This window comes from Pipistrellus kuhlii, unplaced genomic scaffold (assembly GCF_014108245.1).
Source record: "Pipistrellus kuhlii isolate mPipKuh1 unplaced genomic scaffold, mPipKuh1.p scaffold_m20_p_9, whole genome shotgun sequence".
NCBI lineage: Eukaryota > Metazoa > Chordata > Mammalia > Chiroptera > Vespertilionidae > Pipistrellus > Pipistrellus kuhlii.
The window spans coordinates 27,827,805-27,844,249 of NW_023425595.1; the positions used below are offsets into that span (position 1 = coordinate 27,827,805).

Below are 16,445 nucleotides of genomic sequence, written 5' to 3' on the forward strand. Positions count from 1 at the left end.
TTACTATATACATCCCTAACTGACATTTTATTTCTTAAAGTAAAAATTCCTTACCAAACTTCATGCGTATATATTCATAAGGGTCTTCTTGCCAAAGTTCTTCATCAGCATCTGTATAGCACATCAATGGAAAAATAACATCTTGTATAATGCCCTGCAATTTAAAAGTTAAGTAACAACCTTGAGTTAGTATTAAAATTTAAACCTTCAAATTTCTGTTAAGTGGTAAAACAAAAGTAACTCTATAATCAATTATATATTTTTAAAAGTTTAATGTCAAACTTTACATTCTCAGATCAACTATCAGTGTACATATTCTTCCTTCTATGCAACAAATAATTATGAAATAAAACATGAAGATAGCAATTAAGTATTCTGAGACAATATAACATGAAATTTTAGTCCATGAAGTCCTAGTTTTAAATAAAGCAAAAAAAATTACTCATAAAAATAAGCCAATTATTCTCACAACTAACCTGGCAAAATTGTTCTTTGATTGTTACAAATTATATATATAAAATATTAACTAATTATAATGCAACAGTAAGAAGTTTTAGTTGAAGGCCAAAGCTGCAGGCTCCACCCTGAAACCCCGTCCCATCTGTAACTGCGAAATGTGACAACAAAATAGATCACAAACGAAAGAAATGGAGGACAAAAAGCGTCTGGATATAGAGTTCAAATCTACGCTTATAAGGTTTTTTAAGAATTTCCTAGAAAAGATGGATAAGGCTTATGAGGATATGAAAAGAGATCAACTAGAATTAATAAGGAGTCAACAAGAAATGATAAGGGATCAACAAGAAATAAAGAATACATTGTCTGAAATAAAGAAGATGGCTGCTCGGGTAGACGCCTAACCGCAGCAGCACACAACAATTTCAATGGAATACAACTAAAATGTAGAGTGGACATCGCCCAGAGCTACAGGTAGTCGACTGACTGAAAATTCTACAACAAGAAGGAAAGAGAAAACCAGAAGGAAAATCAGAGGAGCTGAAAAAAAGCCTAAGGTACCGAGACATGCGAGAGCTCACAGCCGGAGAGGAGGAGAGGGCTGGGTGCTGCCTGGCGTTCCCTAGCAGGAAGGAAATAAAACCCCCAGCCTGGGCTAAACCCCCGAACCAGCAGCGCTGACCCCCAGTTATGAGCCAGACTCTGGGGACCCAGGCTCCGGCGGGGGAGACGGGGCTGTGAGGCGGAATCCCAAGCAAGTAGCGAAAAGCAGGGCCCCCGGGGTCGCGCGCACATTGTGCGCAGAGGACTGAATGTTGACTTTGATGCTGGATTACCCTAGCGTGAAGAAACAAAGCCTCCGGCGGCGCTGAGCCTCAGTCCGGACTGCTCTGAACCCAAGTCCTGGACCAGACCCTGGGGACCCAGGCTCGGGCAGGGGGAGACGGGGCTGTGAGGTGGAATCCCAGGGGAGTGTCGAAAAGTGGAGCCCCCAGAGTCACGCGCGCACTGCGCGCAGAGGACAGTCTGTTGACTCTGATCCTAGACTCCCCTAGCGGGAAGGAGAAAAAAAAAAGCTCCAGACTGGAGGAATGCGACAGGGAGCAGGAGGCCCTGCCGGACAATGCGGCAGGGAGCTGGGCGACGGGGCCCCCAGGGAGGGGGTGCCCCTGAGCCATCGACCTCTGAGCGCGGGCAACGGAGCAAAGGCCGGGGTCTGCTTCCTGGGCGGCGCCGACCCCAGCAACAGGCTGGAGCAGTGTGGGAGCCCACGGAGAACAAAGGGGTGCCACAGGCCAACCTGCTGAGCTCCCAGGACAAGGAGGAAGAAACCAAAGTTCTCAATGTGAAGAAATCAAGTGAGAGCAAAAGATAGTAAAATTACTTAAGAAAGAATACAAAGAAGATCTTGAAAAATCAAAGACTAAGTCAGAACTCAACTCACTAACCAACATTGCAACATAAATGCGTTTAAAAAAAAAAAAAGGACAGAATGTTGGAACAGCGGCGGCCAGGCCTAGAGTGCCCAGGCACAAAGCAATGGCAACCAGGCCTGGAGCAACAATGGCCAGGCCCCAGAGCAGCAGCAGCCAGAACCAGAGCAACAACAGCCAGCACTGGAGCAGCAAGACCTGGGGCAGTGACAGCCAGGCCTGAGGCGGAGGCAGTCAAGCCCAGGGAGGCCAGTCCAGGAACACCCAGACCCGGAGTGGCCGGGCCCAGAGAAGCCAGGCCCAGAACAGCCGGGTTGGGAGCAACCAGGTCCAGAACAGCAGTAGCCAAGCCCAGAGCATCCAGGCTGGGAGCGGCCAGACTCGAAGCGGCCGGGCCCGGGGCAGCCGGGTTTGGTGTGGCCAGGCCCGGAGCAGCAGCTGCCAGGCTGGGAGCGGCCAGGCCCGGAGCAGCCGGGTCTGGTGCGGCCAGGCCCGGAGCAGCGGCTGCCAGGCCGGGAGCATCCGGGTCTGGTGCGCCAGGCCCAAAGCAGCGGTTGCCAGGCTGGGAGTGGCCAGGCCCGGAGCAGCGGCTGCCAGGCTGGGAGCGGCCAGGCCCAGAGCAGCAGCTGCCAGGCTGGGAGGGGCCAGGCCTGGAGCAGCGCTGCCAGGCTGGGAGCAGCCAAGCCCGGAGCAGCCGGGTCTGGTGCGGCCAGGCCTGGAGCAGCAGCTGCCAGGCTGGGAGCGGCCAGGCCCGGAGCAGCTGGGTCTGGTGCGGCCAGGCCCGGAGCAGCAGCTGCCAGGCTGGGAGTGGCCAGGCCTGGAGCAGCGGCTGCCAGGCTGGGAGCAGCCAAGCCCGGAGCAGCCGGGTCTGGTGCGGCCAGGCCCGGAGCAGCGGCTGCCAGGCTGGGAGCGGCCAGGCCCGGAGCAGCCGGGTCGGGTGCGGCCAGGCCCGGAGCAGCAGCAGCCAGGTCCAGAGCAACTAGGTCGGGAGCGGCGGTGACCAGACCCGGAGCAGCTGGTTGTGGAACGAACCACAGCAACAGAGGCCAGGCCCGGAGCAGCTCGCTCCTCACCTGCCCCTGCCCCACTGCTGCCTCTCAGACATGGCTGGAAACTTTTGTGGGAACTTGAGGGTCTGCTGAATCAAGTGATGAAGGCTTAGATCTGGATGTGTTGAGTTAGTATAGGGCTGGGGTGTTGACCTGTGAGTGCCTTGGGTGGGGCCTGGATGAGGTTGGTTGACCTATTTGGAAATGTCTTTTGTGTGAAATGTATCATTGGGCATGTGGAGGTATTATTGATATGAGAAAATGCTAAGTAACTGATTTACTATCTGAAAAGGGATTTACTGTCAGGGAAAGGGAGGGAGGAAGAGACTGAACATAAACTGCACCTATGGATGAGGACAATGGGGGATGGGGAGGGGGCGGAGGGTAGGGTGGAAACCTGGTGGAGGGGGGAAGAAATGAGGAACCTTTGTAACAATATGAACAATAAAGATTGATTAAAAAAAAAAGTTCAAAAAAAAAAAAAGAAAAGAAAAAAAGAATACATTGTCTGAAATAAAAAATATTTTACAGAGTCCTAAAAACAGAAGGGAAGATCTCAAGAATCAAGTCAAAGAGTTGGAACATAAAGAGCCAGAAGACATTCCTCCACAGAAGCTAGAAGGCAAGAGAATCCAGAAAATTGAAGATAATGTAAGAAACCTCTGGGACAACTTCAAGCGAACCAACATCAGAATTATGGGGGTCCCAGAATAAGAGAGAGAGCAAGATATCGAAAACATACTGAAAGAAATAGTGACAGAAAACTTCCCCCACCTGGTGAAAGAATTAGACTTACAAGTCCAGGAAGCACACAGAACTCCACACAAAAGGAATCCAAAGAGGGCCACACAGAGACACATCATTATTAAAATTCCAAGAGCAAAAGACAAAGAGAGAATATTAAAAGAAGCAAGAGCAAAGAAGGTAGTAACCTATAAAGGAGTACCTATACGATTGTCAGCTGACTTCTCAACAGAAACCATGCAGGCCAGAAGGGAATGGCAAGAAATATTCAAGGTGATGAATAGCAAGAACCTACAGTCAAAAATAATCTACCCAGCAAAGCTATCACTCAGAATCGAAGGCCAGATAAAGAGCTTCACCAATAAAAAAAAGCTAAAGGAGTTCATCACCGCCAAACCAGAATTATATGAATTGCTGAAGGGGGTTCTTTCAGAAGAGAAAGTAAACAAAGATAAAAACTATGAACAACAAATACGTAACTATCAACAAGTGAATCTAAAAACCAAGGAAATTTTAAAAATCTGATGAACAATATTAACTGTTGAATATAATAGAATCAGAGGTATGGAAGGGGAGTGAACTGACAATTCTTGGGGAAAAGGGGAGAGGGGGGCATGGGAAGAGACTGAACATAAACTATGCACCTATGGATGAGGACAATGGGGAGAGGGGAAAGGGCAGAGGGTGGGGTGGGAACCTGGTGAAGGAAAGCAATGGTGGGGGGGTGGGGGGGAAGGAACATTTGTAATAATATGAACAATAATAAAAAAAAAAGTTTTAGTTGAAAACATAATATGAATATTCACAAAATTCCTTTTACTAGAATAAGTTTATACAATGTTAATTTACCTTGTTTTCCTAATCTACTCTCAAAACAATGATCAAAATTACAATAAACAACACAAGTCAACAAAAAATGCAGGTTAAACCTTTATGGTAATTAATGTTATTTCCATTATATTTTCTATAAAATATTTCAGACAGAAAATTATTACTTGTATATGAGGCTTCAGGTTCTTCCAGGTGAGAGCATGAGAAACTCCTTGATTTATATAATTTAATGTCTGTTGCAAAACTCGAGGAGCCATATATTGCTTCTCCTTGTATTGATATAACACCTTCAATAAAACCTTTGGGAAAAAATTTTTAACAAAAAACAAAATTTCAGAACAGAGATTATCAAAATCTGGGTCACAAATATCTCAAAGGGGAAGGAAAAATGCAAGGCCTGACTGATTTGGCTCAGTGATTGGAGAATCGGCCTGTAGACCCAAGGGTCTCAGGTTCAATCCCCTCCCACTTTGGGGCCCGGGTGAGGCAACTAATTTTTGTGTTACTCTCAAGTCAATGTTCTCTCTTCCCCAACCTCTCCTCACTCTCTTCCACTCCATTTGAAAATCAATGGAAAATATATTCTTGAGTGAGGATTTTTTTTTTTAAAGCTAAATCATTATGTGCCCTTTTTACTGTTAAAAAAAGGCATGGATGACACACAAGTATTGGCAGAAAAACTTTATTTAACATGAATAAATGAAGTGGCACTGAAGTGTATGAGCAGGCATCATATTCTTTACAGTCATAATTATAGAACAAGCTTTCCTTAAGAATGTCCTTTTAAAAAAAAGTTCTTAATGAACAATAAATATTAATATCACTAAGTGGGAAGTATACATACAGCACTTCTGCTATGTACTGAAGAACAATTGTTAGAAGAAAAGCTGAAATAGTGGCTTCTTCCATCAAATACTATCATATACTTGAAAAAAAAAAAAAAAACTAATAAATCAAATATAGTTATTTAGACCTGAGTATATAGCATTATTTTTTCCTAAAAAAAAAAAAAAAAAAAAGGGCAAAACAGCCCTGCCACCGTGGCTCAGTGGTTGAACACTGACCAATAAACCAGGAGGTCATGGTTCAATTCCTGGTCAGGGCATATGTCTAGGTTGCAGACTCGATCCTCAGTGTGGGGGATGTAGGAGGCAGCTTATCAATGTTTCTCTTTTATCATTGATGTCTCTCTCTCTCTCTCTCTCTCTCTCTCTCTCTCTCTCTCTCTCTCTCTCTGACTCAAATCAATAAAAATATAGAAAAAAAGAAAGTACACCTTTGGGTTCTAGCCATTTTGCTCAGTGCAGAGAGCATCAGCCCAAAACTAAAGGGTCCCAGGTTCAATTCTTGTCCAGGACATGTACCTCGTTTGTAGTTTTGATTCCTAGCCCTGGTTGGGATTCATGCAAGACAACATCAATGGGTCTCTCTCACATCAAAAATTTTTTTTCTCTCTCCCCCTCCTTCCTTTCCACTATCTAAAAATCAATGAGAAAAATAGAGTGAAGATTAACAAAACAAAAAAATAATAGGTTTATTATTTTTACTCTTTAAAAAAAATTTTTTTCCCATTGATTTCAGAGAGGAAGGATGAGGGAGAGAGAGATAAAAATATCAATGTTGAGAAACATCCTGCACGTCTCACATTGGGGATGGAGCTGAAACCTGGGCATGTGCACTTGACCAGAATCAAACCCAGGACCCTTCAGTCCACATGCTGACGCTCTATCCACTGAGCCAAACCAACTAGGGCTTTTTTACTTTTTTTAAAACCTTACCCGAGGACATGTTTTTTGTTTTTGTTTAATTGATTGTAGATAGGAAGGGAGAGGGGGAGAAACATCAACGTGAGACACTGATCGGCTCCCTTCCATACATGCCCTGACTAGAATTGAACCTTCAACCCTTCGGTGCAAGGGACAATGCTCCAATCAACTGAGCCACATTGGCCAGGGCTTTATAATTTTATTTTGTTTTCTAATAAAATAAGCAGGCCTGAAATTAATCTAATAATGACTTAGAAAATTTATCTTAGACTTACTTGCTGGACACCAACAGCAAAAGCTTTCAGAAATACTTCAGCAAATTCATTATACTCCTTGGAAACATTGCCAGGGCTTCCGTATCTAAAAGAACATTAAAATGTGGTTTCTTTATAATGCTTTATGTCAACACGTATAAAACCAAAAGACTGAAAAAATAAATCAACATGTATCTGGGAGCTTACCTTTCAAAAAGCCTTGCTAAAATATGTAAAGCCCACTTTTTACATTTCCACCATGGTAACTCAGGTCTATCATCTTCTTCAACTTGAAGAGTTTCCTTATTTAAAGAGACATTTATTTAATGCAGTAAGATATAATAAGAATTTAAGAGAATATGAGGTGAGAACAGATTCTCAAAAACATGAATGCTCCTCTAATGTTGTCCTTTCATATTAAAAAGGGAGATTTGAAAAAGTACTAACCCTTATTTAAATATAAGAGGCACTTCCAATGCTTCAACTACATATTTATGGATATGCTTTTAAAAATTCTGTTGGTTGCCCTCCCTCTTGAGATCATGCCCATTCCTTTCTCCTCCTCTTGCCCCTCCCCACCGAGGCATCACCTCTGTCTTTCCCTCTCTTAAGCCCCAAGAAATCTTCTTCTGCTTCTGTAACTTGTTTTCTGAGCCTACCCAGCCCAGATGGCTCACTTCTACTACCTCCTTAACTTTCTCCCATAAATTGGGGGGAGGGAGGATTTTTTTTTTTTTTTAAGCTTAAACCCATTTTAGTCAAGACCCAAATTAAAGACAAGATCATGGCAAGTAGCTTATTCAAAACCTGCATAGTTCAAATCAAAAGGCAAGAGAAAATCCCATTTCAGACTTCTAGTTTCAGAAATATTAGTATAAATAAACAAAGACACAAAGACACACACACACACACACACACACACACACAAACACGATTGCAAATACTTGTGTAAGAACATTCATAGCAGCTTTAACTGCTATGAATACTAATTTAATACTAAAATTTGCAAACTACAAAGATGTCCATCAACTAGTATATCCAACTTGCATATAAATGGTAGTACATCCAATACTACTTGGCAATAAAAAGGAACAAACTACCACAACACAACATAACACATCTGATAAATTAAGCCAAAGAAGGTACATATAAAACAATCACTTTCAGCTTATAAGTTCTTCCCTATTCACAGATATCTTCAAATTATTAGGCTAAAAATTTAGCTATGGACTTGTAAAAAATACATAATTTCTAGTCCATAAAATACATAATTTATATGTAACACTGTGTTAGTTTAAGGTATACAACATAATGATTTGATATATATAGGTTGTCCCCCTCAAAAAAATATACACCCTCTAACAGCTGATAACTCAACCTTCATTCCTTTTCAGGTTTAACTGATTTGAAATAATGGGTGAAGCCAGACTAAGCTTTGAACAAAGAAATTTTATCCTAAAGCCCACTAGACTTTTAAGGGGATATATAAAAGATAAAGTTTATGGTATAAAACTGGCAACAATTAAAAAATTAAGGGTGCACACATGCCAAACTAAAGGGTTTTTAAAGTCTGAGATTCCACTGCTTTGCAGTATTACCAGTGCCTGGACCAATGAATGGTTATCAGTTTGAAAAGAGACATGAACCAAAAAAATTATTCATTTCTGTAGATTCTTTTAAAGTTTGAAAATGACCTGTATGTTAATAATACTGATTTTATAATCATTCAGTGTACATAACATTTTTTTTGGAATACCCTGGATGTATATATTGTGAAATAATCACCACAGTAATTATTAAGAAGGTGTCAAAAGGCACAAATTTCCAGTTATAATTTCTGGAAATGTAATGTATAGCATGATGATTGTAGTTAACAATGCTGTATTATATATATGAAGGTTGATAACGAGAGATCTTAAAAGTTCACATTAGAAAAAAATGTGTAACTCTGTGAGGTGATATATGTTATAAACTCTTAATTAAAAATCGAAAAGAAACAGAAGAATTAGGATGAAATTAAGATATATAAGCATTTAAACAGTATATATATAATAACTATTTACATGTTTTGTATATGCAGGTATGTAAACAATTAAGTTTTGTCTATCTCGAAAAATATGCATAGTCAATTATATGTTTATAAAGAATGTTACAGGAAATGGCAGTTAAAATTCTCAAAAGATACCTAAATATTTATGTTTAGTAATTATAAGAGAACATAAAGAGACTTACGTTAGGTACATCTCTGTTCACAACAGTCTTTAAAATTTCTATCCATTCTGTCAGGTTCTGTTGGTTTATCAGCTCCAGTGGTAGTGTATACTAAAATAAAATCAGAATTAATTATATTAAAAATCCTTACAGAAGAGAATTTCACTTCCTTTTATTATTCACAAAACCTACAAAAAGTATTTTCTTCAATATACATTTCTTGTTTTTCGTACATAGGCAAATCTTATTAGTTACCTACACTGGGAAATTGTGGCAATGACAGTGGCATCCTTGTCTTATTGCCAAATTACTGGGAATATATTCCATTTTCACCATAAGGTATGGTATTTATTGTGGATTTCTAGTGAACATTTAAACTGATTTCTTACTGTTGATATATTCTTGTATTCCTGCAATAAATCTTATCTCTTAATAGGCTTATAAAATCAATATCCTATTTAGGATTTTAGGACATTTTTTTTTTTTTTTTTTTTTTTTTTTTTTTTTATTGAGAGGAAGTATTTTATTTCAATGCTAAAAGAAAAAATGGAAATACCATATTTATAACCAATGAAGAAATTAACAAGGAGAGAAATAAATAAGCTTAGGACTAGAGCAAGTGTTAAGTACCTGGAACAGATGCAACCCATTAGTATCTGACAGGAAACGAAGCTCTCCATCCAGAAGGTATTCAACTGGAACCACAGAGCCCAAACCGAGTTTATCTACTAAGGGAGTGAAAGTCAGGGCTGGCCAGTGCGTAATTGAGACTCGAGTGCCCTGGATAAGGACAGGATCCTTCCGGGGTGCCCATACTAGGGAGCCTTCCAGCAGAAGAACAATAACTTCTTCAGCATGAACTTTAACCCAGGAGTGCTGCTTCCAGTTACAGCCATCAAATTCTACAAAGATCTTGGTTGCGGGCATGTCCCCGGTGGGGGGTGTGCAGGAGGCAGCTGGTCGATGTTTCTCTTTCATCAATGTTTCTGGCTCTCTATCCCTCTCCCTTCCTCTCTTGGTTGCGAGGCAGCTGATCGATGACTCTCTCTCATTGATGTTTCTAACTCTCTGTCCCTCTCTCTTCCTCTCGCCAAGTCCTGGGGCACCGCCCCGCTCATGGCCCGCACCGTGCCGGCCCGCCAGGCCCGAGTGCGCAGCGCAGGCCCGGGATCTCCGCCCGCCGCCGCCGCCGCCGCCGCCGCCGCCGCCGCCGGCACCGAGGCCGAAGCCGAGGCCGTGGCGTCCGCGAACAGAAGCAGCAGCCGCTTGCCCACCGGGGAGGCCGCCGCGTCCGCCATCGCCAGGGCCGGCCAGACCCTCGCTCCCGCCCGCCGCCTCCCACCACCTTCGCCCGGATTTTAGGACATTTTAACAAGTAAGAAGAGGCCCAACTTTTATATCAGGGTATGCTGATCTCAAAAAAATTCATTGCAATGATAAACATTTTGTCCATGCCCTAAAATAATTAACAAAAAGAACTTATTCTTAATCTAAAAGATAGAGTTACTACCAATGGGTTGAGGGGGAATAGAAACAGTACTAACATTCCCTATTCAAATCACTTTTTAAAAATTGCATAAGAAGGAGCCAAACGGAATGGTGTTATTAAAGTAAAGTGCCCTTAGGTAAAGGACTTGGAGATTGTCTTTAAAGATCTAGCAAAGACATGCAAAACCCAACCAAACAGTAGAATGAGTCAGTTACAGTTTCAGTTAAGGTATATTTAAATGCAATTTAAAAAGAAAGGCATGAATTGAACCAAAAGTCCTGGTAGATGAAATGAATCCTTTTATGTTTTAATCCTAATTAAAATAATTCTATTTCTTAACTAATTACATGCCACTGAGAATACAGATACAACTATTTCCTTAGCCTATAACATTGCCCCAAAAAGATTTATTAGGATAAAATACAACAATAATGAGGCTCATGTGCCAGTCAAGCCCACAGTGTTAGTATTTTTGTGTAACATAAGTTTAGGAATAGGTTTTGTAGTTTTTGGGACAATCTATGTATATTTGGAATATCAGAGTACTTCTTAGATATAAACTATAATCAAGTAACTAAATTTCAGACTTGTAAAAGCTATAAGAAAATTTTAATAATTTTGTAAATAGTGTTGGATGCTTTAAGAGAACTTAAGACTGATCACATAATTTAAGATTTATTAGCTTTGTTTGTTTGTATATTTGGGTAAGTATGCTTGGTTAGACTTTTAACATTTATAATTTTGGCAACTTATATTTGACAGCAAATCATTCCCTTAATCTAGATTCCCTTAATTTTTTTTATACTTAAAAAAAAACACACTGCTTTATAAAGATTACCTGAACAAGAGCATAGAAGATCTTGAAAATTTGTTTCTGAATGAGAACAGACTGATCTGACTGATCAGAAAGAAGTTGAATAAAACGGTCCTTTAATACTGGCAGGAAATGTTGCATTGCTGCTACCAATGGAGTCCGTTCCTCTGGTTTCTTGTACCTTTAGGTAAGAATACAAACTATTTCTGTAAGAATTTATTTTACAATTTTTTTTATTGATAACATATCAATTTAAACCACTTGTTTGTTCACACAAATATAAGCAAATAGAAGAAAAATCTACTATGCAACCAAAAGCAACTTTAGAAAAACCTCAAATAATAATAGGATATCTAAAATTTACTCAACATTATCATGAGGTCTAATCTTCAAGGTCCCATTAGTATCCTCTTTTCTATAGCTGAGGAAACTAAGGCATAAACAAGTTAGATATCTTTCCCAGTATACATATCTAGGAATGAACCTTAACAGTCAAGAACCAGGGCCTGTACTGTTAACCACTTCACTATGCTATTTCTTGCTATTTCTAATTTTGAATACTGTATAACTGAGGAGTACAATGGTTTGGCTTTTAAACTTAGCAGCTGATGGATATAAAAGCAATTATATTTTTATCATCTTTAAGTAATTTATATACCAAGAGTATTAACAGAGTGGTATTAACTCTAAAAGCATCATAAACCAAAAGTTTTTTCAAATAACTCAACTGGAAACAAAAACTGACCTCAACAGGCTATTTATGACTTCATTTATTCCAGTTGGAGAGAATATTCACATACTTTATAGCTAATACAATAATAATACTTTTGAGTGCTGATACAGATTTCAATAGGAACATTACATAACATTTATTATGTGAATCTTTCTAAAATAAAATTTAAAAATACTGAATTCTGAATCACATTTTGCTCCAAAATTATGTGTAAAGGATTGCTGACCTAAGATATTTCCACATGCAGATCCTTTAGCATTTTAACTGTATTATTAAAAAGTTTGATGCTTTATTTCAAAAAAGAAACTTTAAACATAGAATTTTTAAATTAGGTTATTTAAAAGGCTTTAAATTGGCTTTCTTTTACCAGAATCCAGTTTTATCTACTGGTAGACTTTTTGAAGAGGGGAAATGTATTTAAGAATTGCATATGTGAGCACCTTTTTAAAAGGTAAAGGTAGACACTCTTAAAAGGCTAGATTCTTTTTAGCTATTGGGGGAAATGAGAACTAAGGTCAATTGCCAAGAATAAAAAACACCAAGAGAAATGTTCACACAAATAATGCCTTGAGACTGTTAAACAATAAAACTGACTGATTATTTGCTGAGAATACAATTGAAAAGGTTATCCCTCCATTTCTGAGTCAATATAACAATTTACATTCAAGGAAGCCATTTGCACTCTCCATAAGACCTGAAAGTTCCTGTGAAAATGTGATACCAATAAAAGCTGACTACAAGGTTATGGTGTGTCCATCTGATGAGCCATGTTGATAGAAAATCCTTAAATACTAGCCCATAACTTGTGTTAAAAAAAACAAACAGAAAAAACTACAACAACACAAAAATCTTCAATAGTTCATCAGTATCTAAATATCACATACAAATTTCCCATGATGACATTAAAAACCCTCTTTAACACAGTTCCAAAACTACACCCAAATTCTCAACAGAAAGTATCCACACCACACTAGTCTCCTAACTACCCACTAAAGTATCTCATTTCCACCTCTGTACCTTTCTTTTTGCTCACAGTATTCCATATAGTGTGACATGCCTTCCTCTTCAAATGCTCCTTCTGTGCTCCTTCAACTGACAGTGTTTCCTGAGGATCTATGCTCCTGAAGGCCACCACAACTTCCAATTTCTCCATGAATTTTCTTAGAACTGCTTCAGTCCACACAGATCCCTTGTGAACACCTTGTGCTCCACAATCAAGCACTGGCTGAAAATGAACTGGAAATCCAATATTGTAGCAGCCTCCTATCTCCCATTTTTAAAAAATCCCTGTCAAATTCTCTCCTGCTAAGATTATAGGATAGGAGAGACTTGAACTTCCTCAAACAAAAACAGCTTATTATTGTTATTCTCTCTCATTTTAGCCACTCACTTACCAGAACTACAACTGGCACTCTGACAGAGGTTGGAGCAACAGCTGGAACATTCCTTAGCAGAAAGATGGGTAGCTGGTAGAAACACAAGAAAACACCAGTACCAATGCTGTAAATGGTATATTTCTCTCCTGCTCAGAACAAAAGCAGCAGTTCACGAGCTACTTTGACTTGGGACCCAAAAGGGTATCACAGGCTAACTACAAAGCCCCAGAAGTAGAGGGCTCACAATGGCATCTGTGTAGCTATTAGGACTGGAAATAAAGTCACCGTCATGGTGTAAGCATTCCTCAACCTTCCTCATAATTGTCTAGTGTTGAAACTTTAATGTGCCTATCATTTTCATTATTTTCAACACACCACTAGAGAAAACCCCTCTTACATTTGACTTACTACTTTTAGTGCTATATACCTCAACTTCCAAGATTAGACTTTTTTCCCCTGATCCCTAAACCCAGATCTAAAATGATTCCTTGGTCTAAAACAATGTCTTACTGATATTGATATTAACTCTAATTTGCTCAAATATGCAAACGCTGAAATAGGTGATTGTGATTCCCTCAAAATACAGTAATTAAAACTAGACATATGAAATCCCAACATGTTCTTAAAAGAATTAGAAGTAGGTTCTTGTATGTTATCAAGATCCCAAAATTAAGATAAAGTTTCACAGAAAGCCCGAATAGAGCTCTAATGCTTAATGTATTCTGATTCCCTTCACATTTTAAAAAAGCCTTTATTAGCCCATATTGGAGAGTTAGATATAACTCAGTTTTTGAAAAGGGAAACCAGCCTGCCCAGCTTGGCTCATTGGTTGAATGTCAACCTATGAATCAGGTGGTCCCAGTTCAATTCTTGGCCAGGGCACATGCTCAGGTTGCAAGCTCGATCCCCAGTAGGGGGCATGCATGAAGCAGCCAATCAATGATTCTCTCTCATCATTGTTGTTTCTCTCTCTCTCCCTCTCTCTCTCCCCCTTCTCTGAAACACATAAAAACATATTTTTAAAAAATGAATAGGGAAACTTATGATTAAGAAAAAAGGGCACAAGTAGTTTATTAGTTGAATGAACAGAAGACACTACAGAAGTAAAATATTTCAGAAAGAAAACACTGAATTCAAATAACATAATTCACTAATTTTAATGTATAAAATTTCCAAACTTTCCTACTTCTCAAAACTACCGTATTTTTCGGATCATAAGACGCACTTTTTTCCCCCCAGAAGTGGGGGGGAAAAGTCCCTGCGTCTTATGGTCCAAATATAGCCTACACATATACTTTTTTAAAAAAGTTTTTTTACTTGCCCGGCTCTGTGTGGTCTCTGTGTGCTTGCCCGGCTCTAAAATGGTTCTAAATGCTGCTGTTTACTTTACAGGGTTGATTACATGTGTTTATGACTGTGATGTTGGGTTTTAATGCACATAAAATATTTTAGGACACTGTTTGTTTCAGAATCTTTTTTTCTTCATTTCCCTTCTCTAAAAACTGGTGCGTCTTATGGTCCGAAAAATACGGTATATAGTAATTGAAAGAGACACTTACTCATAATTTTTCACAAGCTGATAAAGGCAAAGAAGAATTCCTAGCCAACAAGCACTGTTATCAGACTGAAGATAAAAGCCAATTTTGTCCACAATGGCAGTCCAGCGACTTGGGTAATCATGTTTGATGATATGATGAATGCATGTTGTAAGCTGTACCCTGAAAGTAAAAAAATAAACAATAAGAAGGAAGAAATACTACTTAGATAAACTTTTATTAAAAAATATTTTTCTTGCCGGGACCGGTTTGGCTCAGTGGTAGAGCGTCGGCCTGCGGACTGAAAGGTCCCGGGGTTCAATTCTGGTCAAGGGCATGTATCTTGGTTGCGGGCACATCCCCAACCATTGGGGGGGATGTGCAAGAGGCAGCTGGCCGATGTTTCTCTCTCATCGACGTTTCTAACTCTCTGTCCCTCTCAATTCCTCTCTGTGTAAAATCAATAAAGTATATATTTTTTTAAAAATAAATTTAAAAAAATATTTTTCTTAATGTGTTTAGACAAAAATTAGTTACTGTAAAAACCAGTTCCTACAATTTCAAAGATCAAGAGACTAGATATAAATTAGACATCTACATTATAAATGTCAACATTCTAGTTTTCTTTACCTTCTTTCATCTGATCAGTGTGTTTCACATGAAGTTTAAGTAATTGGTTTTATAAATGTAAAATTTAATTGCAGTACGAAAATAAAACAAATTCTCCTGTAATAGCATTTGTTAAATTTTCTGAAATGACTCCTCTACCTTGTTCTCCCTCCCAAAACCCCCACAAATTATATACCTGCAAAAATGGATAAGCTTAAAAAAAATACACATGTATGTATGTATATGTGTATATATATATATACCTGATGAGCTCAGGAGAGTGGATAATGGCCTCTACAATATTTTCTCGAATACAATGTCGATCTTCTTCTGGAATAGTATACGGAGATATATCCCGTGGTGCTGTCTCGCGATCTGGCCAATACTGCGTTATCATATTCTTCAAATAGATAACACCTAAAATATAGATTAATATTTAAAAACGATTTGAGCCCTAACCAGTTTGACTTAGTGGATAGAGCACTGCAGACCAAAGGAGCCCGGGTTCGATTCAGGTCAAGGGCATGTACCTTGATTTCAGGCTCCTCCCTGGCCCAGGACCTTGTCAGGGTGTGTGCAGGAGGCAACTAATCAACAAATTTCTCTCACATTGATGTTTCTCTGTCTTTCCCTCTCTGTTCCACTCTCTCTAAAAATTCAATGGAAATCCTTAGGTGAGGATTAACAATAACAAAATAATAAAAATGATATGTAAAAGGGGAAGAGAGAAAAACATTGATTTCTTGCCCCACTTATCTGTGCATTCATTGGTTAATTCTTGTACAATATGTTCCCTGACCAGAGACTGAACCCACAATCTTGGTGTATCAGGACAATGCTCTAATCAACTGAGTTATTTAGCCATGGGTAGAGATTAATTTGACAAAGGAGTATTTATTATACTATTAAAGCAGTGAGAATATCCCTTATAAATGTCCACACTTCCATTTTTTTCTTTCAGACCAACCATTGTTGTAACACTATCCTTTTAAAAATAAAACACTTATTTTTAAAAGTTGATAATCAAACACAAATTAATAATTAGCTACAGTAGTCATCTAAAACATTTTATTAAAGAGACTAAGATAACTTTGTAAGTAAACTCACTATAAATTAAACTGTTAAGACCTTTTATGTCAAATTTA

At 39.1% G+C, this 16,445-nt stretch overlaps 1 protein-coding gene across 5 annotated transcripts in view; it reads right to left on the reverse strand.

Moving 5' to 3' along the window:
• IPO7 (importin 7) overlaps positions 1–16,445 on the reverse strand; it is a 53,184-nt gene that overhangs the window by 16,554 nt on the left and 20,185 nt on the right. For 3 of the 5 annotated variants that reach the window (XM_036427870.2, XM_036427871.2, XM_045578043.1), the window contains 8 exons: positions 15,564–15,717; positions 14,716–14,874; positions 11,072–11,228; positions 8,766–8,855; positions 6,741–6,835; positions 6,555–6,639; positions 4,678–4,812; positions 55–154 (listed from right to left, as the gene is read on the reverse strand). In XM_036427870.2, coding sequence (XP_036283763.1) covers positions 55–154; positions 4,678–4,812; positions 6,555–6,639; positions 6,741–6,835; positions 8,766–8,855; positions 11,072–11,228; positions 14,716–14,874; positions 15,564–15,717 — 975 coding nt within the window. Of the gene's footprint in view, positions 1–54; positions 155–4,677; positions 4,813–6,554; positions 6,640–6,740; positions 6,836–8,765; positions 8,856–11,071; positions 11,248–13,174; positions 13,247–14,715; positions 14,875–15,563; positions 15,718–16,445 lie in introns of those variants that run through there. The other 2 variants (XM_036427873.2, XM_036427872.2) reach the window with 2 other exon arrangements.